At 52.9% G+C, this 26650-nt stretch overlaps 1 protein-coding gene across 3 annotated transcripts; it reads right to left on the bottom strand.

Annotated features, from left to right (window-relative positions):
* On the bottom strand, positions 1 to 25231 carry LOC135180950 (acyl-coenzyme A synthetase ACSM4, mitochondrial-like). Of its 3 annotated transcripts, XM_064153837.1 has the most exons (14): positions 25173 to 25231; positions 15397 to 15662; positions 14453 to 14663; positions 12431 to 12638; positions 11382 to 11525; positions 9286 to 9442; positions 9000 to 9079; positions 7973 to 8096; positions 6218 to 6298; positions 5078 to 5179; positions 3818 to 3945; positions 3194 to 3293; positions 1494 to 1613; positions 1 to 467 (listed from the first exon to the last, which is right to left on the bottom strand). In XM_064153837.1, exons 2-14 carry the CDS (start codon positions 15595 to 15597, stop codon positions 381 to 383), a joined length of 1743 nt encoding a protein of 580 aa, XP_064009907.1. In that variant the 5' UTR covers positions 15598 to 15662; positions 25173 to 25231; the 3' UTR covers positions 1 to 380. The 3 variants fall into 3 exon arrangements, 2 of the variants coding, with proteins under 2 accessions (XP_064009907.1, XP_064009906.1); XM_064153836.1 differs by lacking the exons at positions 1 to 467; positions 1494 to 1613; positions 3194 to 3293; positions 3818 to 3945; positions 5078 to 5179 and adding an exon at positions 7725 to 7785 and having other exon boundaries at positions 6220 to 6298; XR_010304613.1 differs by lacking the exons at positions 1 to 467; positions 1494 to 1613; positions 3194 to 3293; ... (1 more) ...; positions 5078 to 5179; positions 9000 to 9079.
* Positions 25232 to 26650: the final 1419 nt, after the last annotated feature.

Genomic DNA, 26650 nt, shown 5'->3' on the forward strand with positions numbered 1-26650 from the left:
TGCTAGGCAGGAATGACTTTTATTGATCTCTCAGGCTCTTGTCCTTACCAAGACATGGCAGTTACACTGGTTGGCTGGTCTGGGCTTTTTCAAGGGAGCTGCTTGTACTAACTCCAATAAAGATATTAAACTTCTGTAAGCTCCAGGATCTCTTCCCTGCTCTCCTGCAGTCCTCATTCTTAAGTACTTGCACCTTCTCCCCTCCAGCAGCCTGTAGGTCAATGGCAGAGTGCACCTAGTACCACAGGTCCTCAAACTGTATTAGAGTCCTTCTCTTCCTGGATGCTCTCCTGGTGCTCTGGGTCACGATCACATGCCAAAGGTGCTGTGCTGGGCTAGGAGAGATGATGAAGTTTTCTCTGCTCAGTTTCCAGATGATGTTATACTCTTCCCCACTCTTTGTTCCTTAGAACTTTTCTCTGGATTTTTCCAGTAGCTGTCTTTGGCAGCTCCTGAACAAACTCCACCTGGAAGGCAGAAAAAGCTCACTTTTAGCCCAACACATTCTGATTCATCTCCCAGGCACAAGGAAAGACAAACCTTTATCACGGCTGGGGCTCAAAAAGGAAAGCTGCTCAGCCTGGGGCTGGGATGGTGAAATTCATACAAGGGTTTGGGTTGGAAGGGACCTCTAAAGGTCATCCAGCCCAACTCCCCCTGCAGCAAGCAGGGACATCCTCCACTGGAGCAGGCTGCTCGGAGCCTCGTGGAGCCTGTCTCGAGCATCTCCCATTCCTTGCTGCACATCTGAGTGGCGTGCACAGGCAGCACCTGCAGGGCAGGCAGCACCATCCTGAAGAGATGAGTGCTTAGGCTGGCAGAACAGGCAGGTACTGATGTCTTTGCTGGTCCTAAGGGGTGGATTCCAGTCCCTCTGATGCCAACAGAAAATTGCCCTTTGCTTTGGCTGAGCCTGGAGAGAGCTCCAGGACGAGCCTGGTGAACACTGAGTGCCTTTGCCCACCTCAGCCACTGTGAAAGCCCAGCCCTTCAGGAAAGAGGGACAGGCCCAGGCAAAGCTGAGCCATGTTAGCATCTCCCCCTTGGAGCTCTTGAGCACCAAGTGAACCCAAGGCTACAGCTGCAGCAGGCTCTGTAAGCTACTTTTCTTGTCCAGCAACAGAATGAGGGGACACAGTCTCAAGTTGTGCCAGGGCAGGTCTAGGCTGGATGTTAGGAGAAAGTTGTTGTCAGGGAGAGTGATTGGCATTGGAATGGGCTGCCCAGGGAGGTGGTGGAGTCACTGTCCCTGGAGGTGTTCAAGAGAAGACTGGATGAGGCAATTAGTGCCATGGTCTGGTTGACTGGATAGGGCTGGGGGACAGGTGGGACTGGCTGAGCTTGGAGCTCTCTTCCAGCCTGGTTGATTCTATGATTCTATGATCTCATCTTACTACGGTTGGAGCATTCCTCAGAATGAAGCTGAAAAGAAGCCAAGGCAGGACAAAAACCTGTTCAGTTGTTGATCCAAGACCTGTTTGTGGTGCACTTACCTTCCTTGGATACTTGTAGGGGGCAGTCACCTTCTTAACATGTTGCTGCAGCTCAGCAGTTAATTTCTCTGGATCCTGTGATGCGTAAGCAGCAGCTAAAACAACGAAGGCTTTGACTACCTGTGCCATAAAAATTAAGAGACTCCATTAACTGCCAGACGTGGACTGAACAGATACCCATGTACCAAAAGCCAGGGACAAAGAGAGAAGTCATCTGAGCTCTATTCCTTAGAGAAAAAGATGCCAAACTAAGTTTGAAGGGGCAGTTTTTAACCCAGCTCAAAGCCTGCAAGCAGACAACTACTCCAGCTCTCAGATCTGCCAAGCTAGGAGTTTTCCATCTTTTACACTCACTTTCATTTAGAAAAGCAGCAACATTTAGTTCCAAGGAATTAAATGTACAAGAAACCCGTGGAGATGTCACTTAGGACATGATTTAATGGCCACAATAGTCTTAGGTTGATGGTTGGACTCAGTGACCTTAGAGGTCTTTCCCAATTGGAAGGATTCTGTGATCCTGTGTTTGTACTGTCCAAGGAACTTGGTGCTTTTTAGTCTGGGCAGGAGAAGACTGAGAGGACATCTAAGGGCTGGGTGTCAGGAAGGGAAGGACAGACTCTGCTCACTTGCACCCTGTGACAGGACAAGGTGCAATGGATGTAAGCAACATTAGTGTAAGGGTTGCAGAGCACTGGCACAGCCTGCCCAGATGGGTTCTGGAGTTTCCTTCTCTGGAGACTTGCCAGCCCTGTCTGTACATCTTCCTGTGTGACCTGCACTAGATTCTATGGTCCTGCTCTGGCAGGGGGGGTGGGCTGAAAGATCTCGTGGAATTCAACAAGGCCAAGTGGAAGGTCCTGCACCTGGGTCAGTGCAACCCCAAGCTCCAGGCTGGGTGGGGAATGGCTGAAAGCAACCCTGAGGAGCGGGCCCTGGGGGTCTGGGATGATGCAAAGCTCAACAGGAGCCTGCAGGGTGAGTGCAGCCCAGACACAACCCTGTGCTGGGCTGCAGCAAGAGCAGTGTGGGCAGCAGGGACAGGGAGGGGATTCTGCCCCTTGGCTCTGCTCTCCTCACACCCCACCTGCAGTCCTGGGTGCAGTTCTGGAGGCCCCAACACAAGCAGGACATGGAACTGTTGGAGGCAGTGCAGAGGAGGCCACCAAGATGCTGAGAGGGCTGCAGCAGCTCTGCTCTGAGGACAGGCTGTGAGAGTTGGAGCTCTGCAGGCTGGAGAAGAGAAGGCTTGGAGGAGACCTTGGAGTGGCCTTGCAGTATCTGAAGGGGGCTACAGGAGGGCTGAGGAGGGACTACTGACAAGGTCTGGTAATGTCAGGATGAGGAGGAATGGGTTTGAACTGGCAGAGGGGAGATTGAAACTAGATGTTAGGAAAGGGTTCTTTGCAGTGAGGGTGGTGAGACACTGGCACAGGTTGCCCAGAGAGGTTGTGGAGCACAGAAACATCGAACGTGATCAAAGATTCTGTGCTCCACAACCTTGCTGGAGGTGTTCAGGGCCAGGCTGGATGAAGCCTTGAGTGACCTGTTCTAGTGGGAGGTGTCCCTGCCTGTGGCAGGGGGTTGGAATTGGAAGAGCTTTGAGGTCCATTCCCACTTAAATCATCTCCTTCCAGCCCCTGACATCCTGTGACCCTGGAATAAAAAGCTCTTCCTTCTGTGTCTGATTCTTCTCTGGATACCTCTCCTCGAAGCGGATCAGGGCTGCTGACCACAGCTGACTCCACGACCGCAGGGTGCTCTATCAAGGCACTTTCCACTTCAAAGGGGCCAATGCGGTACCTGTGGAGGAAAGGCAGAGAGCAGAGCTGCAGCACACTGCCCACCCAACTGGCACCCAACTGGCAAACCACAGAATCAACCAGGCTGGAAGAGACCTCCAAGTTCATCCAGCCCAACTTAGCACCCAGCCCTGGCCAACCAACCAGACCATGGCACTAAGTGCCCCAGCCAGGCTTGGCTTCGACACCTCCAGGGTGTGACCCATTGCTCCTTGTCCTATCACATGGAGCAACTTCTCACTTGCTCTCTGTGATAGGACAAGGAGCAATGGGTGTAAGTTGCAGCAAAAGAGGCTCCAGCTCAACACAAGGGGAAACTTCTTTACTGTAAGGGTCCCAGAGCACTGGCACAGGCTGCCAGAGAGGTTGTGGAGTCTCCTTCTCTGGAGCCTTTCAAGGGCTGTCTGGATGTGTTCCTGTGTGATCTGTGTTAGACTGTGTGGTCCTGCTCTGGCAGGGGAGTTGGACTGGATGATCTCCTTGGGTCCCTCCCAACCCCTAACATCCTGTGAGCCTGTGACTTACCCAGAGGAATTAATGATATCATCATCTCTTCCTACGAACCAGATGTAGCCTTCTTTATCCATGATGCCTCTGTCCCCAGTGACATAGAAATCTCCTCGCAGAGAGGCAGCAGTTTTCTCAGGGTTGCCCTGGCAAGAATCCAACGTTTCAAACCCTGGATCCCATCAGCAGTGCAATGCACTGCACTCCCTTTGCAGTGCTGCTAGTGATGAGCAAGACAGTTACACAAGTTCTTCCTCACAGTTCTTCCTCAAAGTGACTGTGGTCAACACTGTTTTACATCTTATAGAATCACAGAATGGGTTAGGTTGGAAGGGACCTCGATGATCAGCCACTTCCAACCCCCTGCCATAGGCAGGGACACCTCCCACTAGAACAGGTCACTCAAGGCCTCATCCAACCTGGCCTTGAACACCTGCAGGGAGGTTGTGGAGCACAGAATCACCCAATGCGATCTTTGATCGCATTGGGTGATTCTGTGCTCCACAACCTCCCTGGGAAACCTGTGCCAGTGTCTCACCATCCTCAACCTGTGCCAGTGTCTCACCATCCTCAACCTGTGCCAGTGTCTCACCATCCTCAACCTGTGCCAGTGTCTCACCATCCTCAACCTGTGCCAGTGCCTCACCACCCTCACTGCAAAGAACTTCCTCCTAACATCCAGTTTAAATCTCCTCTCTGCCAGTTCAAACCCATTCTTCCTTGTCCTGTCATTACCAGACCTTGTCAATAGTCCCTCCCCAGCCTTCCTGTAGCCCCCTTCAGACCTCCAAGCTCATCCAGCCCAACCTAGCACCCAGCCCTGGCCAATCAACCAGACCATGGCACTAAGTGCCCCAGCCAGGCTTTGTTTTGATACCTCCAGGGATGGTGACTCCACCACCTCCCTGGGCAGCCCATTCCTTGTGCTCTTTGGAAAGCCTCCCTGAGCTTGTGATGTATTAGACTTTTTTGGGCTTCCTTTGTTAATCCTTAACCAAGAACAGGAGTGGAATGGGAAGGAAAGACTGAGACATTGAACACTAAGTCCCTGCCCACTGCTGGGGACATGGCTGGAACAAGGTACCCCTCTGGTTCATGCTGACTCTTGAAGGTAGACTCTGCCAGTCTCTCTGTTCCTCAGATCCCACAGCAATGTACTGATCAGACTCAGTGTCCTCAAACAACCTGGTGAGACCTTGTGAACGTCCTGGATGAAAGTCTGCTCCAGGAGCAAGTCACCAGAAGTTTGCCCTGGATCTCTCTTGAGCTTCTACTCACCAAGTACTCAGAGAACATACAGAAGGGCCGTGTGGGCTGGACTCGGATGGCAATGGTGCCTTCCTCTCCTGCAGGCAGAACAGCCCCATGGACATCTATGATCTGCAGGAAGGACACAGCATCACTGCTTGGACCCACTCTCTGCAGTGTCTTGTTACAGCACAGGGCAGAGAAGGGACACAGCCAGCACTCCCTTACTCTTGTACCCACTGTCCTGGCTTGCCCCACCCTTCTGCTGATGGGGGAAGCAAGGGTGGGAGGAAATCAAAGGCTTGGACCACTATGTCCGCTCCCAAAGTGATCAACAGGTACCCACAGGTGTTTAGGTACTTGTTGGTGTCTTGCCCAAATAAAGGTGAGCAAGCCCTGGGCTCACCTAATATGGTCAGCTGGCAAATGCCATCTGATTGGTGAAGCTCTATGGCCAAAGAGCCTTGGCACTCGGGCAAGTAAGACAAACTGGGCTAAGTTGCAAGCAGTTGTGCTGCTTCTGCCTCACTGCTCTTGGCCAACGTGTTCTGCTCTGCCTCGTGCTTCAGACCAGCTTAGCCCTGATATTTTGGGTTGAACTACCTGGAAACTTAAGTGCCTCAGGTTTCCCAGGAGAAGGCATTTAAGTGCCTCTGACATGGCAAGAAGTGCCACTGCCATGGTGCTCTCTGCACATCTGCAAGAGATCCTGCCTGCACCTCTGCAAACCTCCATGCAAAGAGGAACCAGGATCAGGTCAGAGATTGTCTGCCTCTTTCCCAGCACCTTGGGAAGATCTGGAAGCCTCTCAACAGCTGAGCAGCTCTAACACTGCCACAAAGGAGCCAGGGACTAGCAGGAAATTCCTACTCCCTGCAGTGAGTAACACAGACACTCCCTAGGGCTCCAGGCTGCCTATCTGTAAGTGAGGCAGAGCCATTTGGTGGCTAAACTTTTCCTATGTTCTCATTCTCCTAAGTGAATGAATTGCCCAGGAGCATCCTTGTGAAGCTTTTCCTGACCCAAATAGAACCCACATGCAACTAATTAGTATGGAGTTGTGGGTGGGGCTTTCTGGAAGCAAAATAACTATGTAGTTTGTAATTCCTGCCTCACAAATTACCCCAACTAAAGCACCCAGAACTGCAGCCAGGCTCAGCTGTGCCATACCTGCACGTCGTAAGGGGGAACAGGCTTTCCAAAGGAGCCAGGTCTGACTTCCATTCCTTTCCTAGTGGCACATATTGTCACCTGCAGAACAGACCATTACTTCTTCAATCTGCTCCCCACCTTGTAGGCTTGATTATTGTTTGCATTACAGTATCACAGTATCACCAAGGTTGGAAGAGACCTCACAGATCATCAAGTCCAACCCTGTACCACAGAGCTCAAGGCCAGACCATGGCACCAAGTGCCACGTCCAGTCCTGCCTTGAACAGCTTCAGGGATGGCGACTCCACCACCTCCCCAGGCAGCCCATTCCAGTAGCCACTGGACACCTCTTCATGACTGCTGTGGTGAGAACTTGTATTGGTCTGATGTAAGCTTCTCAGAGACTCAAGAGAGCTAACAACAATACATTAACAGGATACTTTCCCCTCTCCCTCTTTTGGAAAGAAAGGAATTAGTTGGAGAGAGAGAAAAAGGGGTACAACACCCCAAGAATAGCCTCACTTCGATTTGGAAGTTAAAAGACAAACTTTAACAATAAACCAAAGGCATTTAAGGTAAGAGGAGTTACAAAGAGGCACAGGGGAGGGAAACAAGAAACAGAATATATATACAAGCAGACTGATGGCAGTGGATGGAGGCAGACTCAGGAGGTGGCTGTCCCACCATGTGGTAGGGTGGCCACGTGGCAAAACAGGAGCAGCAGAACAGGGGTGCTGCTGGCAGGCAGGCAGGCAGGGCAAAGAGAAAGAGCACCAGGCAGTCCCTCTGCTTTTAGAGGGGGTCTGGACAGGAACTGGGAGTGGGGTAACCACTGGCCCTGGGGTCAGGTTCAGGCCACCCCCAGAAGGGTTAACCCTTTACAGGACTGAATCAGGGCTAAAGCACTGTGGTTCTTCAGCTCAGAAGAGATGAGCAGAGGGGCACTTCAGGTCAGCCCTGTGGCAGGAGGGTGCTTGTGCTCAGCCTCAGCAAACACTTTGATTTGCAAGACAGCAGATGTGAACTTACTACTGATCTTAATTCCATATGGGACAATTCCTTTGTGACCATGTAAAGGGTAAGAGGAGAGAATGCCTGAAATGTGACTCTTAATAGCTCTGTTAAAGTTTGGTTATGGAGAAGTCTGGGATGTGAGCTGGGACTTAGCACTTGCCATTACACCCCCAGCTGGACTGAAGGGATACCTTGAGCAAACCATTTGTTAAACATTTTGCCTTTTAAGTAAGGCTGATGAAGGAAGCTACTACAAATGGTTGGACCTGAGGGCACCTCTGGCATGGTTCCTGCAGGAGATGAGCTCTGCAGCTACAGTGTCCCCTAGAAACACATACATATGCAGCTAGTTGGTTTGGGAACTGTAGAATCATCTATGATCTGGTGGAGAGTGTCCCTGCCCATGGCAGGGGGGTTGGAACTTGATGATCTTTGAGGTCCCTTCCAAGCCTGACAATTCTATGACTACACAGAGCCACTTCTAATCAAACTTCACCCAAATGGTCCTCACCTCTCCCACTGGTTTATGAAGCACACTGGGCCCCTGCAGTTGTTCCCTTTGAAAGGCTGCACTGCAAGAATAGAAGATCATAGAAGATCACAGAGGATCACAGAATCAGTCAAGGTTGGAAGGAACCACAAGGATCATCTAGTTCCAACCCCCTTGCCCTGGGCAAGGACAGCTCCCACTAGATCAGGCTGTCCAGAGCCTCATCCAGCCTGGCCTTAAACACCTCCAGGGAACCAATGCAAACTTACTGTCTCAGTCTGGCCATAACCTTCATGGATATCCAGCCCTGTCTGGGTCTTCCACTTTGCCATCACCTCAGGATTGAGTGGTTCCCCTCCAGATATGCAGTGCTTCAGCCTTGGGAACTTGTAGCTGGAGAGGAATAGCAAAGGAAGTCATTCTCTTTACTCCCCCCAAAAAGCAGTGAAGAGTCAGAACAGCCTCCCCCAGCTCGCAAAGTGAGTGTGCCTTAAACCTCCCAAGCTGCCTTGGAAAGGACAATGCCTCCCTGTCACACAGTGCTGCCCTGGACTCCTCGATTGCCTCTGGTACCACCGAGGGGAACGTAGCTCAGCTCTGTGCCACTGGCAGTAGGGGGGCACTGCTGGGGAAAAGACTGGGCAAAGATGTCTTGCTGGAAGAGGTGGCCAGGAAGGGGACTCTGAGTGAGCACATCCCACGCTGCTGGGAAGCTGAGGTAGGTGCTGGCAGCCCAGCTCAAGCAAGACACTGGGAGTTCTTCAGAGCAAAAGGAGCACAGAGCCTGGACTCTCTGCTCAGTCAGGGCTGGCTCCTGTCAGGATAACAGAGCTGTGTGAGGACAACAAGTACCTTACTGAGGATGTGAACACTCCTTACGAGCCACACAGACCACTTCTCACCAGCTGAGTACCTCATGGTGTCACCAGCTGCTGTGGCCAGATGGCAGCTCCCCTCAGCATGTCAGAGCCCTCTAAGTGGTCACTGTGCTCTGCAGTACATGGCAACAGCTCCACTACCCTCCACGAACTCCCTGACCCAGTGCTGCCTGGAATGTAAATTTAACTGTCAGCCCCAAGTCCAGAGCAGTTCACTTGCTGCCTCTGTGTGGTCTTTTCAGAGACCTATTCCCAAAGGCTGAATGGGCCAAGGGCTGACTAGATCTTCTGCTTCAGAGCACAGCTCTCTCTTCTGAGAGCTAATTTGCCTAATTAGACTTCCCTTGATTGAAAAAAAATGTAAGCAACACCGTTGGCATTGTAGCCCTGCCTCCCTCTGCAACCCCTGCAACAGTACCTGCTCAAATCGTGTTGGACCAGCATGCGGTAGCCAGTGGGAGCAGTGCAAAAGACAGTGATGGGGTATCTTGAGAGAGTCTAGCAAAACACAACATCAGTTTGGTGAAGAGAAAATGCAGCAGTGTGTCTGGCCCTGTAAGGCCAGTAGAAAGGATTGCTTGGGATGTAGGAAGTACTATCCCTGCTGCTACAGAGCAGTAGATACTCACACACTGGAGCCCAGCTTGTTTGTCTCATTTATGTATAATGGAGCTAAAACTCACAGCATAGAATGTTCCATTTACCTCTGCAACGACTGCTGGTTTAAACTGGGGCATGTGGTGTACAAAGACACAGGACCCACAGATCCATGGGGCAAAAACACTGGACCAAGCTGCCTTCACCCAGCCGGTGTCAGAGGTATTCCACATTATATCTGAAGGAGTCAGGTTCATCCAGTGCCTGGTAATAAAGCACAGAAGAAAAGATGCTCCATGGCGTGAGGAAGACTCAGGTACAGGTCACAGCAGAGTTAAAGGGAAGGGCAGGAGACTTCCACCAGAAGATGGACCACCAGCAAGTGAGGCTGTTTAGAGAATTGCAAGAGTTCAGGGCTCTGAGACACTCTCTTGCTTCCCTTGATTCCCTCCTGTTTAACTTGTCCAGCATTTGCTCTCCTCCTGAACAGTGTAAAACATCCTGTCCTGGTAGGGCACATATCCTGCCAGGCTGGCTTAACCCTGGCTCTCCTCCTCCTGTTGTGCTGGGGTCCAGGAGTGAGTCAGATGAGCAAACAGTAAGGGTCCAATGGGATGGGGTTCAATAGCTCCAAGTGCAGGGTGCTGCACTTTGGCCACAACAACCCCATGCAGAGATACAGGCTGGGGTCGGAGTGGCTGAGAGCAGCCAGACAGAGAGGGATCTGGGGGTGCTGATTGATACCCACCTGAACATGAGCCAGCAGTGTGCCCAGGTGGCCAAGAGAGCCAGTGGCATCCTGGCCTGCATCAGGAATGGTGTGGCCAGCAGGAGCAGGGAGGTTATTCTGCCCCTGTACTCTGCACTGGTTAGACCTCACCTTGAGTGCTGTGTCCAGTTCTGGGCCCCCCAGTTTAAAAGGGACGCTGAGATGCTCGAGCGTGTCCAGAGAAGGGCGACGAGGCTGGGGAGAGGCCTTGAGCACAGCCCTACGAGGAGAGGCTGAGGGAGCTGGGATTGGTTAGCCTGGAGAAGAGGAGGCTCAGGGGAGACCTTATTGCTGTCTGCAACTACCTGAGGGGAGGTTGTGGCCAGGAGGAGGTTGCTCTCTTCTCTCAGGTGGCCAGCACCAGAACGAGAGGACACAGCCTCAGGCTGTGCCAGGGGAAATTTAGGCTGGAGGTGAGGAGAAAGTTCTTCGCTGAGAGAGTCATTGGACACTGGAATGGGCTGCCCGGGGAGGTGGTGGAGTCGTCATCCCTGGGGCTGTTCAAGGCAGGATTGGACGTGGCACTTGGTGCCATGGTCTGGCCTTGAGCTCTGTGCTAAAGGGTTGGACTTGCTGATCTGTGAGGTCTCTTCCAACCCTGATGATACTGTGTGTGATACTGTGTGAGATCATCCAATCCAAACCCCCTGCCAGAGCAGGACAATGCTATCTAACACAGATCACAGAGGAGCACATCCAGACAGGCCTGGAAAGGCTCCAGAGAACAATGGGGTTTTAATACTGAGGTTTTCACTGTGAAAGGAGACACAGTGGTGAGGAATGTGCTAGTTTGAAGCTAGCTAGAATGTTCTGGTGAGAACAATTAGATCACAGGCTGTGAAAGGGAAACAAGGGTGATGTCTGCTTCACTCATAGGCTTGCTGAGAGGTATCAGAGCAAGAATCCAAACATAGATAAGGGAGTCACTCTCTGTCCAGGCTGTGAGCTGCATTTCTCTCTCTAACCTAACCTGATTAATGCACCTGCTTCCTAACGCCCCTGGCCGACCCTCCACTCTTCCTTGGGCACAAGGCAACGTCTGGGATAGGGTAGAGAGGGAAGGGTGGGAGAAGGTGGAAGGGCGGTTGGGAGCCCCTCCTGGGGACTGAGGTTTCTGGGAGGGCTGCTGTGGTTCTGTGGTACCTTTACCTTGCCTATTTCTGTATATAACTGTAGGTATTGTAACTACCTGCTTGTATCTTGTGCTGAGCTCTGTAAATATAAAGCTTCATCCAATTTCCAGAGCCGCTGAGTCTAGTCTGGGTGATTTCTGAAGTGGGGGTGGGGGGGGGGAACACCCAAACCATCACAAGGAAGAAGCAAGATCCTACACTCCTGAAGTGCCTAATTCCCTGGAGTTTTCACAGTGCCATTTTCAATTCAGCTGTGACCACATGGCTCAGTCAGGACACTGGGAGCTAGGGCAAGGTGTACCTGCCGCTGGTCGCAAATCCAATGCCGTAACTGCAGTGGGAATGCACTACCATTTTTGGAGAGCCTGTACTTCCACTGGTGAAATAGGTCAGCATTGGCTCCTGACTCCTCGTCTTGACACATTCGTGGTCAGCAGATGCCACCCTTCAGGAGAAAGAGCAGAGCACAGTTACTACATGCAGCCTGCCACAAAGGAAACTGCATCTGTGAGGGCCTGCAGCCAGACAGGAAACTGGCCCCAGATTCGGTGCTCTCACTGAGTAAATGAGGCACTTAGTGCCGTGGTCTGGCTGACTGGCCAGGGCTGGGTGCTAGGTTGGAGTGGATGAGCTTGGAGGTCTCTTCCAGCCTGCTTGATTCTATGATTCTATGAAACAGTTGCATCAGATACCAGAGGTATGAGTTAGAGGCTGTTTTGCCAGTCACAAGTGTGCTCTTTATGCCATAACTTTGAAGATGTGAGCACCTACAGCATGTTCCTGTGACACTGCCTGCAACTGCTAGCAAGACAATGAAGTGCTTGTTACAGAGCAGCAGGCAGATGCACAAACAACTTCAGCCTGGCAGACAGGATGTGTGGAGGCAGAAGGCAGTGATGGCCATCTTCAGGCTGTTACCCAGCCTCAGACATTTCATCTATGAGTGAAGAGTGATGCAGAGCTCAGATTGTCTGGGCTACCAAGACAGGCAAGGAAAAAAGTAACTGATGCCATGTTAGCTGGGCACAGAGAGCTGGCAGTGGGTATGTTCTCATTCAACAGGCACAAGGGTAGGCTCTAGAAGACAAGCACAAAATAACTGCAAGATCTCCATGTGCTTGGATTGTGATCACAGTGGAAGCAGAGAGCAGCCTGCTCAGTAAGGAGATGCTGAAAGCCCTGCATACAGCCCCCAAAGGGGTGTGGGAAGGATTTGTGTTTAACACTGTGCTCACAGGGAGATGGCAGAGGGAGGAAAAACCTGAACTCCATCTTTTGGACAGCAACCCCAAGGTTTAGCAATGCCACCTGACTGATACAGCTTCCTTCACCTGACAGCTGGGTACTCACGCAAGGAGCTCTTTGAGGTTCAGCCACCCACTCCTGCTCCTCTTGGCTACAATCAGTTTGCTTTTCAGAGACTTGCAGTCAGGCATCACAGACTCGACTGCAGGTGCCAGGGTATCACTGGTAATGATGCACTTGGCCTCTGAAGCCTGCAGCCTGTAGAGCATGTCTTTGGCTGTCAACTGGGATGTTCCTGGAATGAAGACAATTCCTGGGAAAAAAAGCAAGAAGCAATTTAGAAAATGGAGCATTTCTCTTTGGTACTTCACAGGTGACCCCAGCCACAGAAAGCCTGACCTACTTGCCAGAACCTTAGAATCACAGAATCAGCCAGGTTGGAAGAGAGCTCCAAGCTCAGCCAGCCCCATCTAGCACCCAGCCCTGTCCAGTCAACCAGACCATGGCACTAAGTGCCCCAGCCAGGCTTGGCTGCAACACCTCCAGCCACAGCCACTCCACCACCTCCCTGGGCAGCCCATTCCAATGCCAATCACTCTCTCTGACAACAACTTCCTAACAACATCCAGCCTAGACCTGCCCTGGCACAGCTTGAGGCTGTGTCCCCTTCTTCTGTTGACAGATACCTGGCAGCAGAGCCCAACCCCACCTGGCTACAGCCTCCCTGCAGGCAGCTGCAGACAACAATGAGCTCTGCCCTGAGCCTCCTCTGCTGCAGGCTGCACACCCCCAGCTCCCTCAGCCTCTACTCACAGGGCTGTGCTCCAGGCCCCTCCCCAGCCTTGCTGCCCTTCTCTGGGCACCTTCCAGCACCTCAACATCTCTCTTGAATTGAGGCAATGGTGAAAGATAGTCCCACATCACAGCCCACAGAATCTTGGATGCACTAGAGGAGAATCCATTTGACTGGACCATTCAGCACAAGGTGCAATATTACTTCAGCCCCTGTTTAGGGGCTGCAAAAGCTGCACTGAACATGCAGCAGCAACAGGTTCCTGCTCATATTTTAATCAAATTTATGCAGCACATTTTTGCCATCCTCTGTTTGCATCCAAGAGGTGATCAATGGTGCCAGGCCCAGCTGGAGAGCTGTAACCAGTGGAGTCCCCCAGGGACCAGTGCTGGGGCCAGTTCTGTTCAACATCTTCATCAATGCCACTGATGAGGGCACAGACAGAGTCTGCTCAGCAAGTTTGCTGATGACACCAAACTGGGAGGCTTGGCTGATAGAGCTGAAGGCTGTGTAGTCATCCAGTGAGACCTGGACAGACAGAGCTGGGCACAGAGGAACCAAATGAGGTTCCACAAGCACAAGTGCACCTGGGGAGGAGTAAACTGCACCAGTACAGGCTGGGAGGTGATCTGCTGGAGAGCAGCCCTGTGGAGAGGGACCTGGGGGTGCTGGTGGCTAACAAGTGACCCATGGCACAGCAATGTGCCCTGGTGGCCAAGGCCAATGGGATCCTGGGGTGCATTAAGAGTGTGTCCAGCAGATCAAGGGAGGTTCTCCTCCCCTCTGCTCTGCCCTGCTGAGACCTCATCTTGAGTACTGCCTTCAGTTTTGGGCTGTCCAGTTGAAGAGAGACAGGGATCTGCTGGAGAGGGTCCAGCAGAGGGCTACACGGATGAGGAGGGGACTGCAGCACTGCCTGATGAGGAGAGGCTGAGGGACCTGGGGTTGATTAGTCTGGAGAAGAGAAGACTGAGAGGGGATTTAATCAGTGTTTATCAATATCTGAGGGCTGGGGGTCAGGAGCAGAGGACAGGCTCTGCTCACTGCTCCCTGGGACAGGACAAGGAGCAATGGATGGAAGCTGCAGCACAGGAGGTTCCAGCTCAGCACAAGGGGAACTTCTTTACTGTAAGGGTCCCAGAGCCCTGGCACAGGCTGCCCAGAGAGGCTGTGGAGTCTCCTTCTCTGGAGCCTTTCCAGGCCTGTCTGGATGTGTTCCTGTGTGCCCTGAGCTGGATTGTGTGGTCCTGCTGTGGCAGGGGGTTGGACTGGATGATCTCCTTGGGTGCCTTCCAAGCCCTGGCAGGCTGTGCAGAGGTCAGGAGGTCACTCACCTGCCCGCATGCAGCCCACGCTCATTATCCACCACTCGGGAACACGAGGCAGAACTGCCATCACTTTGTCTCCTCTCTGCAGGCCACAGGTCTCAGACAGGACATTGGCTGCTTTCCTAGACAGAAACCCCAGCTCTTCGAAGCTCCACTTTTCCTCCTCTCCCTCATCATTGATCCACCAAAAAGCTGGATTGCTTGGTCGTGTTCCATCCTAGAGCACAACAGAAGACACTGAAATGAGAAGACAAACCTTAAAATGACTCACTTCAATCCAAAGTAACTCCAGACTAAACAAATCATCTGCAGCATGGAGCCTCAACCCAGCATCCACCAGGAAAACTGGTTTGTATCACACAGAATGGTTTAGGTTGGAACGGACCTCAAAAGTCATCCAGTTCCAAACCCTCAGCCTGCCCTCAGAGCAGAGCTGCTGCAGCCCTCTCAGCATCTTGGTGGCCTCCTCTGCACTGGCTCCAACACTTCCATGTCCTGCTTGTGCTGGGGGCTCCAGAACTGCACACAGGACTGCAGGTGGGGTGTGAGGAGAGCAGAGCCAAGGGGCAGAATCCCCTCCCTTGCCCTGCTGCCCACACTGCTCTTGCTGCAGCCCAGCACAGGGTTGTGTCTGGGCTGCACTCACACTGCAGGCTCATGTAGAGCTTTTCACTACTCCAGACCCCCAGGGCCTGTTCCTGAGGGCTGCTCTCAGCCATTCCCCACCCAGCCTGGAGCTGTGCTCGGGGTTGCACTGACCCAGGTGCAGGACCTTACACGTGGCCTTGTTGAATGTCCTGAGGTTGGCCTGGGCACAGCTCTGCAGCCTGTCCAGGTCCCTCTGGATGGATCTCTGCCCTCTAGCAAGTTGATGTGCCACACAGCTTGGTGCCACCTGCAGACTAGCTGAGCTTTGCTCCAGGTTCTGCAAAGCAAGAGCAAGTCACTACCTTCTCCACTCGTGTCCACTCATCTAAGACGTCGCTGGCGAAGTTGAAGTGCTGGGGCAGCTGCTTCTCACCCTGGTTTAGAGAGTCATAGTGAGCAATGATCTGCGATGTGAGCAGCCTGTGGCGCCCATGGAACGACCTGCAGGGTGAGCTGACCATCTGCAGGCAGCGAGGAATCCACCCTCTCGGTAATGCTCTCATGGTCAGTGGTGCTGGATCAGGCGGTGGGCACAAAAACCTGGAGCACAGCCACAGGAAGCACTCACCTGAAACACAGACAGTACCTCTCAGAACAGGCAGGCTCTGTGGGGTAGCCTGGGGGCTTGCTGCCCCCTGCCCCACGAACACACCAGGATAACTCAGCTGGCTGGAAGTGAAGGAAGGGAGCAGTATTTACAGCCTGGCCCAATCCAGAGGCAGACATACACAAGCTACACAGAGGGACACAGCTATGGACAACTACACTCAAATCAAAAGCAATACAGAAACACAACATACAAAAGAGCTGTTTGACATCTTTGGCAGTGACATGGGCAGAGGAATCAGTGCACCCTCAGCAAGTCTGCAGGTGGCACCAAGCTCTGCGGCACAGTCGACTTGCTAGAGGGCAGGGATCCATCCAGAGGGACCTGGACAGGCTGTAGAGCTGTGCCCAGGCCAACCTCATAACATTCAACAAGGCCAAGTGTAAGGTCCTGCACCTGGGTCAGTGCAACCCCAAGCACAGCTCCAGGCTGGGTGGGGAATGGCTGAGAGCAGCCCTGAGGAAAAGGACCTGGGGGTCTGGGGTGATGAAAAGCTCAACAGGAGCCTGCAGTGTGAGTGCAGCCCAGACACAACCCTGTGCTGGGCTGCAGCAAGAGCAGTGTGGGCAGCAGGCACAGGGAGGGGATTCTGCCCCTTGGCTCTGCTCTCCTCACACCCCACCTGCAGTCCTGGGGGCAGCTCTGGAGCCCCCAGCACAAGCAGGACATGGAAGTGTTGGAGGCAGTGCAGAGGAGGCCACCAAGATGCTCAGAGGGCTGCAGCAGCTCTGCTATGAGGACAGGCTGAGAGAGTTGGGGCTGTGCAGCCTGGAGAAGAGAAGGCTTGGAGGAGACTGGGGAGGGACTATTGACAAGGTCTTGTAATGCCAGGATTAGGAGGAATGGGTTTGAACTGGCAGAGGGGAGATTGAAACTGGATGTTAGGAAAGGGATCTTTGCAGAGAGGGTGGTGAGACACTGGCATAGGTTGCCCAGGGAGGTTGTGGAGCACAGAATCAAAGATCACATTAGGCAATTCTGTGCTCCACAACCTCCCTGGAGGTGTTCAGGGCCAGGCTGGATGAGGCCTTAAGCAGTCTGTTCTAGTGGGAGGTGTCCCTGCCTACAGCAGGGGGTTGGAACTGCCTGAGCTTTGAGATCCCTTCCAACCCAAACCGTTCTCTGATCTAAAACCCCTCCTGACAGCAGAACCACCTGGGAGGGCTTTCACAACGAACTCCCACCCCCCCTCCCTTACCTGGGAATCTCTCATGTGCCAGGGGTGAGAATGCAGGAAGCCAGATAAGGAATCAGAAGAGGATTGATTAGTTTGAGTTATGCAGGTCCAGCTGGAGATGGTTAATGCAGGAGCAGCAGTCAGAGGCTGACTCTTTGTGTACACTTCTTGTTTTGATGTCCCTCACCGAGCCAATGGGGATTGCAGACATCACCATTACATTCTTTGCACAGCCAATGATCCCATTTCTCTCATCAAAATGTTCCAACTAGCCTCAAACCAGCAGACACTGGATGCTGCCCAGGGAGGTGGTAGAGGCACCGTCCCTGGAGGTCTTCAAGAAAAGCCTGGATGAGGCCACTTAGTGCCATGGTCTGGCTGACTGGATAGGGCTGGGTGATAGGTTGGACTGGATGATCTTGGAGGTCTCTTCCAACCTGGTTGATTCTATGATGGATAAAGAAACACAAAGCAGCCTGACCAAACAGGTTGGTTGTGCACCTTTGGCTACCACTTGGCACTCAAGCAGAGCTGGCAGGAGCCTCGCAGACAACAAGCAGCCACTAAAATTGCATATCAAAGCACTGAGGTTTTTCTCTGGCTTCAGTGTGCTCTGATTCATAGAATCAAGCAGGTTGGAAGAGACCTCCAAGCTCATCCAGCCCAACCTAGCTCCCAGCCCTGGCCAATCAAACAGACCATGGCACTAAGTGCCCCAGCCAGGCTTTGCTGGGACACCTCCAGGGATGGTGAGTCCATCACCTCCCTGGGCAGCCCATTCCAATGGCAAATGGCTCCACAGTAACTACCTTAGTGCAAGAGATAACTAAACATTGAGAAGCAGCCCTCAAACACTGCTGCAGGCACCAAGCTGCTTCTGTCTGCATCTCTGCACTGGTGACAGTGGCCAGAACAGGCTGTCTAGAGAAGGGCACTGTGCACTGACTGCTGCAGGCAAACATTTCCCCTGTGCTCCCTCGCCCTCTCCACAGGCTCCTGCTTCTTTAGGGAAACAGTAAATCCACCTGCCCCACAGGTACTGCTTGCTTTTCTCCCCAAGCACTGCTGAACTCGAGGAGGTCATCAGCTATATTAATCTTCCCTGGGAAGGTGCAGTCAGCTCCACTGGTGGCCAACTCCTTTGATCGAGCTTATCGCGCCCTCAGCGTGGCTGCTCCAACAGCAGCCACTGGAGCAGCCAGCCCTGCTGCTCACTGCTCCTTCCCTTCTGTTCCCCTTCAGAAGCAGACGAGATGCAGCCACACCACTTTTCCCTGCTGCCGCTGCTGCTCCTCGCAGGCTTCCTGGCGGCAGACAGCATCAGCCCAAACGAAACCAGGCTGAAGAAAGCCAAAGGTGCCCACATAAAGAAGGAGAACAATGTCCTCTTGCTGGAAAAGAGCAACTTTGACAGAGCACTGCAGGAAACCAAGTACCTGCTGGTGGAATTCTGTGAGTATCAATCCCCCTGTCTCAGCCTGATGGCTCTGGGGAGCGTGACTGATGCTGGGTGTGCTGCCTTATAGCTGCTTTGTCCTCAAGTAGTCCTTGGCTTGTTTTGCTCCACCTATCTATTTCTGACCAAAACCACAGCAATTTCTTCCTTTTTGGGGTACTTAAACACCACTTTACTACCCGAGACAGGCACTGTGAGCAAGGAGTGTGCTGAGCTGCTGACGTTCTCTGCTTCCACTGCCTTATTTTGCACACATTGTGCCAGCAGTGGTGGGTGAAAATACAGCTACTGAAGAGCAGACCCCAGACAACAAACCAGAGAGGGCTTTTGTATCAGTGCTTTGCAGAAGGTTTTTGCCAGCTCTCATCTCTCCTATGCCTGTTTGGGCCTCAGGAAATGGCTTTTTACAGCGTTTTGGTGTCCTTAATTGCATTACATTGGAGTCCCTCCCTGGAATTGGCACTTGGTTAGGTGGAGGCTGGTTTGTGTGTGTGTGGGGGGGTTGTTAGGTTCAGGGAAGTGAACTCTTGGGGGCTTCTGAGTTACTACCACTGGTAGGAGGTCAGGCCACCTGAACCTTACAGACAGCATTTCATTAAAAGCAAAAGCCCCAGGGTACACCCTCAGGGTGTTGCACACCTACAAGCTCACAAGCTGCATTATTTCCCACTGCACAAGCATGGAGCTGGTGTTTCCCAGCAGCTTGCTGACAGCAGAAACTCCTGATTCTGCATGAGGCAGCAAAGGCTTTGTCTCTGTTGCTTGGGCTTGACAATCACACCAGAAAGGTCTCCAGAACCTCATGTTTAGGATTCCTGAACAACTTTTCAAAGTGCTGAAACGTAGCAAGATTTTACTTGTGAACTGCAGAGGGTCAAAAGCTGTTGGTCAAATTCAGCCTGCAGCTGTGAGCTCTCTGCAGATGCTTTGCTGACAAACACAGCTATGGGGAAAACCTTAGTCAAGCTCTATCTCAGCTTTGTAAGAGCTGCCTCAAAGCACAAAGGAGAAATGTCCTTAGCAGTGGCACAGCTGACCAACAGCGAGGTACTGCCACAGCCTGCAGGATCTCAGCCTAATCCCAAATGCAAAGATGTGTGAGAAATCTCACAGGGAGACAGGAGATGAAGAAAGAATTGTTCAGAAGGTAGCAGCTCAGGGACTTGGGCACCCAAAGGATGGGGGAGATCCAAATCAGGATTTCTCACCCCCAGTTCAGAGCACAGTCCTGGACCTCTGGGATACCCCACACCACCCTCACAGCTGCTTTTCTTCAGCAGGGATGTACAAAGACACAATCCCACTGCACCTTCCAGAAGAGTCAGCAGCTAAATGCTGCTCCCCCACACACCTCACTGCACTGACCCCCCTGCCTCGTGGGCTGGACTCGAGTCACCCTGTCTGCCTGTCTGGCCTCCTGAGACCTCAGGGATTGCCTTTCCCTCACAAACCATTCAGCCACTTGCAGTCCCTCGCAGAGAATCCCTGGGGAGAGCGAGGAGCTCCAGAGCCCAGGCACACTGTCCAGCAACCACCGTCCTCAGGCTCAGCAGCTCCTGGGGATCTGCCCCGAGCAGCCTCCGGGGCAGGGAGAAACCTGGCAGCAAGGCTCTGCCCCCCTGGGCGCACCTGCACGGCTGCGGCAGAGCCTGCAGACGGCACACAGGCACCTGGCCGGGCACTGCTGAGAGCAGGCTGCCAGCCGAGCAACCTGGGCGAGCCTGGAACTCAGAGCGGGAAGGTGCAGTCCCCAGCTCCCAGGGGATCCGCGGGGCTGCCGTGAACTGGCTTCAGAAACCCAGAACACAGAACAACCTGAGAGGTCCTCCCCTTGAGGAGAAGGCTCAACTGCCTGTCAGCACTGGCACCCGGGCAGAGAACGCAAAGCAGCCCCACGCTGCCCAGGCGGGGCTGGGCTTGCCGGGGGCTGCACCAGCACGGGGAAAGCCTGAGCCCAGGCTCTCTGCACCGCCGGAGGATCTGCCTTATGCCTATCTATTAGAAGTGCAGGCAGCAGCTCCCCTGCTGCACACCACGACCTACTTACCAGCCCCACACCACTTATCAGCTGTCGTCTTCTACCCAGCAGCGACCAAGCTCTCCAATGCCCTTCACTTCCACCTCCGCAGCGTCCCAGGTCTGCCTGCTTTCAGGCAAGGGTTACTATAAAAGCAAGTGCTGACTCTGTGCCAAGCAGTATCAGGCTACCTTTACCAGCTGAGCAAAGTCCACTGGGCAAGCACCCAGCATGGAAGCAAAGTAACCACCCAGAAACCTGGCACCCATCTGTGCCCCTCTGCGCTGCTCCCAGCAGCACCATGCAGCAATGCCGCAGCTGAAGGGGCAGCCTGGGGAGTGAGACACAGGAGCAGGAGGCTTCAGCTTCTCCTGGGTTTTGGGAAGGCAGAGAACAAGGACTGAAAACAAATGCTAGCAGCATACAGTACTGAGCCTTCCTCTCCTGTGGAGGCAAAGCCTCCTGCCTGTTAGTACAAGGAGTACAGGGCACCTGACACGAGCAGAGGGTAGATCTTGTAGCAGTGCTGCCTGCATGGGGGTGTGACTGCTGACTTCATGACATTCAACAAGGCCAAGTGTAAGGTCCTGCACCTGTGTCACTGCAACCCCAAGCACAGCTCCAGGCTGGGTGGGGAATGGCTGAGAGCAGCCCTGAGGAGCAGGCCCTGGGGGTCTGGGGTGATGAAAAGCTCAACAGGAGCCTGCAGTGTGAGTGCAGCCCAGACACAACCCTGTGCTGGGCTGCAGCAAGAGCAGTGTGGGCAGCAGGGACAGGGAGGGGATTCTGCCCCTTGGCTCTGCTCTCCTCACACCCCACCTGCAGTCCTGTGTGCAGTTCTGCAGCCCCCAGCACAAGCAGGACATGGAAGTGTTGGAGGCAGTGCAGAGGAGGCCACCAAGATGCTGAGAGGGCTGCAGCAGCTCTGCTGTGAGGACAGGCTGAGAGAGTTGGGGCTGTGCAGGCTGGAGAAGGCTTGGAGGAGACCTTGGAGTGGCCTTGCAGTATCTGAAGGGGGCTGCAGGAGGGCTGGGGAGGGACTACTGACAAGGTCTGGTAATGCCAGGAGGAGGAGGAATGGGTTTGAACTGGCAGAGGGGAGATTCAAACTGGATGTTAGGAAAGGGATCTTTGCAGTGAGGGTGGTGAGACACTGGCACAGATTGCCCAGGGAGGCTGTGGAGCACAGAATCACCCAAGGTTATTCTTCGATCACCTTGGGTCATTCTGTGCTCCACAACCTCCCTGGAGATGTTCAAGGCCAGGTTGGATGAGTCCTTGAGCAACCTGCTCTAGTGGGAGGTGTCCCTGCCTATGGCAGGGAGTTGGAGCTGGCTGAGCTTTGAGGTCCATTCCAACCTAAACCACTCCACAATTACTGCCTAGTTGTGTTTCTCAGCAGCAGAATGAGTGATGCAGGTTTCTGCAGTCTTTTTCTTCTCACAGCTAAGGATTTAATTTCCCTCAGTACAATATTCCCATCAGCCTCAAACCAGCACACAGATGAATGGTGAGAAAGAGAAAAGAAAGGAGTAGAAATTCAAGAGGACACCACAGAGGTGCTTTTAACTCTCCTAATTCTGTGGCCTTCTTTGGTTCTCTCCATGCCTGAGCCAAAGAGCTGAGCTGTTCTCAGACAATTTGCCTTCAGGATCTCCTGTTCCCACCATCAGATGGTGGCAACCTGTTCAGAAGCTCATTGGGAGGCTCCATGGTGAAAAGGACACTTCACAAAACAGCAACTACACAATGTGGGAGGGAACGCAGAGGCACTGCTGGAGAGGGCAGGGGACCTTAGAGGCACTGCTGGAGAGGGCAGGGGACCTTAGAGGCACTGCTGGAGAGGGCAGGTCAAAATCACTACACATGAAGCACTTCCAGATCTCAGACTTTCAAACTGTCCTTCCTGTTATTTGTAATACAACCTAAAACTGAGACTGATAATGAAGACATTCTCCTGTTGCCAGTCCAAAGCTATTTGACAGCCTTTGCCACGGTGGCACAGCCTGCAGCTTTGTATGGACATGCCAACACTCTCACACTGTCTCTGGTGTCCTGGCCACCAGCTGTCACCTCCCACCTCTGCCTGCCCTTGTACTCTGCTGTCTCACCTCTCCTCCAGCCTGCGATGCTGCTCCCCTCAGCAGCTGCTTTGCTTTCCTCATCTGATCGCTGCCAGTAAAAACAAAGGGCTCAAGCAGAGGAAGCAAAACGAAGCTCCAGTAAAGGCTCCACACAGAAGCAGTGATGATTCCCTGCAACACTCCAATAGCTTGACAAACAAAGCACCTGGGAGGCAAGGGGAGGATGAGTGGAATGAAAAGGATGTGCTGGAAAGCTGAAGAGTCAAACGGCTCAGGACAGAGGCTGCCAACGCTGCCTGGGGAGCGGGGAAACAGAGTTCACCTGTCTGAGGAAGGCTTCTCCCTCCTGAACTCAGGTCTCACAGCTATCAGGCCAGTGGGGCTTGGACTGCTGCTGGTCTCTGGGTGCACTGATCCCTTCTCCCAGGATGGAGTAACACACTTTTCCTGGCTCCATCCAGGAGCTACCCACTCTGCCAACTCCCACTTCCCAAGCATGCTGGCTGCATTGCCAGCTGCTTGCAGCTCTGCAAACAAGGGAGGCTCCTCTGGCCCTGTGCTCAGCACTGCCCAGGCCACACTTTGAGTGCTGTGCCCAGTTCTGGGCTCCTCCACTGCAGAGAGCTGTTGAGGTGCTGGAATGTGTTTGGAGAAGGGCAGCAAGGCTGGGGAGGGGCCTGGAGCAGAGCCCTGTGAGGAGAGGCTGAGGGAGCTGGGGGTGTGCAGCCTGCAGCAGAGGAGGCTCAGGGCAGAGCTCATTGCTGTCTGCAGCTGCCTGCAGGGAGGCTGTAGCCAGGTGGGGTTGGGCTCTGCTGCCAGGCAAGCAGCACCAGAAGAAGGGGACACAGCCACAAGCTGTGCCAGGGCAGGTCTAGGCTGGATGTTGTTAGGAAGTTATTGTCAGAGAGAGTGATTGGCATTGGAATGGGCTGCCCAGGGAGGTGGTGGAGTTGCCATCCCTGGAGGTGTTGCAGCCAAGCCTGGCTGGGGCACTTAGTGCCATGTCTGGTTGACTGGACAGGGCTTCCAACTTGTCTGATTCTATGATTCCTTATTCACTCTGTCCTGAGCCATACCCTCTTCCTCTAACTGCTCTGGGCTAAGCCTGCCACACACAGTCCCTGGTAGCAGCAATCTTACACCACCTAACAAACACTCCATGTTTTATTTGGCACTCCACATGGCTTTGAAATCATTTTAAGCAAAGATATTTCACCAAGGCTCCACAGAGTGTCCCTAGAAGCAGCAGCATTTTCATTTCTTACACTGACAGGTCAGAATATCTAATAGATACCATATTTTCCTGCAGGTAGCTCTAGAGCATGTTGAGATACTGCTCCATCATTTCTTTTGTTGTTCTAGGAGATCATACATCACAGACTTGTTGGGGAAAAGGCTTGCAAGATGTGGGGGCTTTTTAATCATTTGCAAAAAGGAAATTGGGAGTTACTACAAAACCTCCTTGCAAGCCTCCCTGTAAAATTAAAATGAATTTATTTGATGAAACTAATTTTACATGCAATTAGGATACAATTTGTTCTGGACTGATGCCTTAAGGCTCATTTACTTAATTTAGAGAAGCACCTTCAATTCATCACCCTGCAATCTGAGTGCCTGCAGAACAGACACTCACTTTCCTTCTATTAACCAGGACACCTCTGGCATGCCAGCAGCTGAAAGAGCTGTGCTAGGGCTGGGGGGCTCCTGTCAGCCTAACCCCTAACCCAAATCCAAACCCTAACCCAAATCCCCAATCCAAATTCAAACTCTAACCCTATCCCACATCAAAACTCTAACCCAAACCACAATCCAAACCCTAGCCCCTAACCCAACCCCCTAACCACAATCCAAACCCTAACCCAACCCCCTAACCACAATCCAAACCCTAACCCAAACCCCTAACCACAATCCAAACCCTAACCCCTAACCCAAATCACAAACCCTAACCACAATCCAAACCCTAGCTCCTAACCCAAACCCCTAAACCCTAACCACAATCCAAACCCTAACCTCTAACCACAATCCTTACCCTAACCACTAACCCAAACCCCTAACCCTAACCACAATCCAAACCCTAACCTCTAACCACAATCCTTACCCTAACCACTAACCCAAACCCCTAACCCTAACCACAATCCAAACCCTAACCCCTAACCCTAACCACAATCCAAACCCTAACCCCTAACCCTATCCCAAATCCAAACCCTAACCCAACCCCTACCTCTAACCCCTAACCCCAATGCAGACCCCAACCCCTAACCCTAACCCCAGTGCAACCCCTAAGCCCTAACCCTGCCCAGCATGTGTCAGGTCTTACAACATTAACACGTCTGAGGAAATAAGCTTACTGAATGCTTCTCTCCACAGACCTTGCTGAAGGTGGAAGGAAAAGACTGATAGCAGGGACCCAGAGCAAGGCCAGTGGCTAATCATACAAGAAGTGTAGCTGAGCACTGAGTCAGGCTGCTGGGTTTACCTTTCACTTGTTAGCACTCACACAGAAATGTTCACTCACTTTCTGATTATGTTGGGCAATGTCTTCCAAAGGTACATTCATAGAGGAGAATCAGTCAGGGTTGGAAGGGGCCACAAGGAGCAGCCAGTTCCAACCCCCTGCCATGCCCAGGGACACCCTACCCTAGAGCAGGCTGCACACAGCCTCAGCCAGCCTGGCCTGAAACACCTCCAGCCATGAGGCCTCAACCACCTCCCTGGGCAACCCATTCCAGCCTCTCACCACTCTCATGGTGAAGAAGTTCCTTCTCACATCCAGTCTGAACCTCCCCATCTCCAGCTTTGTTCCACAGTAGGTGGGCTGTAGAGAAGAGATTCTGATGTTCTGTGGAGGAACAAAAGACAGTTTGTAAGCCCTGTGCTTTGGCACATGTGTGTATGTGCTTGTGCAAGTATACAGAATCACAGAACCAAACAGGCTGGAAGAGAGCTCCAAGCTCACCCAGCCCAACCTGGCACCCAGCCCTGGCCAAGCAACCAGACCATGGCACTAAGTGCCCCAGCCAGGATTGGCTTCAACACCTCCAGGCACAGTGACTCCACCACCTCCCTGGGCAGCCCATTCCAATGCCAATCACTCTCTCTGCCAGCAACTTCCTCCTGACATCCAGCCTAGACCTCCCCTGCCACAGCTTCAGACTCTGTCCCCTTCTTCTGTGGCTGGGTGCCTGGCAGAAGAGCCCAACCCCACCTGGCCACAACCTCCTTCAGGTAGTTGTAGACAGCAATGAGCTCTGCCCTGAGCCTCCTCTGCTGCAGGCTGCACACCCCCAGCTCCCTCAGCCTCTCCTCACAGGGCTGTGCTCCAGGCCCCTCCCCAGTTCCATCCCCCTGCTCTGGACACAGCTGAATGCACACACAAGAGCACATGGAAGTCTATGAAATCAAGACCAAACTGGTGCCTTTCACCTGCAGTATATTGATGAGTACTTTTCTGTGCAGAACCTAAAGGAAAAGGCTTTGCTCTTCACTCTAAAGCAAGTCTAACAAGGTAGGGATCTCAAATGTATCTTTAAAGGTAAGTTTCCTTTCACGCCTACCTGCAGAGCCGCAAAGCTCCAGGACTTTACCTCTCTTTTTACTTCCAGTATAGAGCAGATAACCTGAGACTAATTCCTCTCTTTCCTGTTACAGCTTATATGTTTCCTGTTCTCCTTGTTATGACTTGGAGCACTTAGAGACTGGGGTGGCTTAGAATCACAGAATCAACCAGGTTGGAAGAGAGCTCCAAGCTCATCCAGCCCAACCTGGCACCCAGCCCTGCCCAACCAACCAGACCATGGCACTAAGTGCCCCAGCCAGGCTTGGCTTCAACACCTCCAGCCACAGCCACTCCACCACCTCCCTGGGCAGCCCATTCCAATGCCAATCACTCTCTCTGCCAACAACTTCCTCCTAACATCCAGCCTATACTTACCCTGGCACAGCTTGAGACTGTGCCCCCTTGTTCTGTTGCTGGTTGCCTGGCAGAAGAGCCCAACCTCACCTGGCTACAGCCTCCCTGCAGGTAGCTGCAGACAGCAATGAGGTCACCCCTGAGCCTCCTCTTCTCTAGGCCAAACAATCCCAGCTCCCTCAGCCTCTCCTCATAGGGTTTGTGTTCCAGGCTTCTCCTCCTGCAAGCACACAAGTGCCCTCTGAGTGAGAGCAGGGCTGGCACACAGCATGGCAGGCAGAAAGCCTTTGCCAGTCTGGGTCGCT

The sequence above is a fragment of the Pogoniulus pusillus genome, chromosome 13 (assembly GCF_015220805.1).
Source record: "Pogoniulus pusillus isolate bPogPus1 chromosome 13, bPogPus1.pri, whole genome shotgun sequence".
In the NCBI taxonomy this organism is placed as follows: Eukaryota; Metazoa; Chordata; class Aves; order Piciformes; family Lybiidae; genus Pogoniulus; species Pogoniulus pusillus.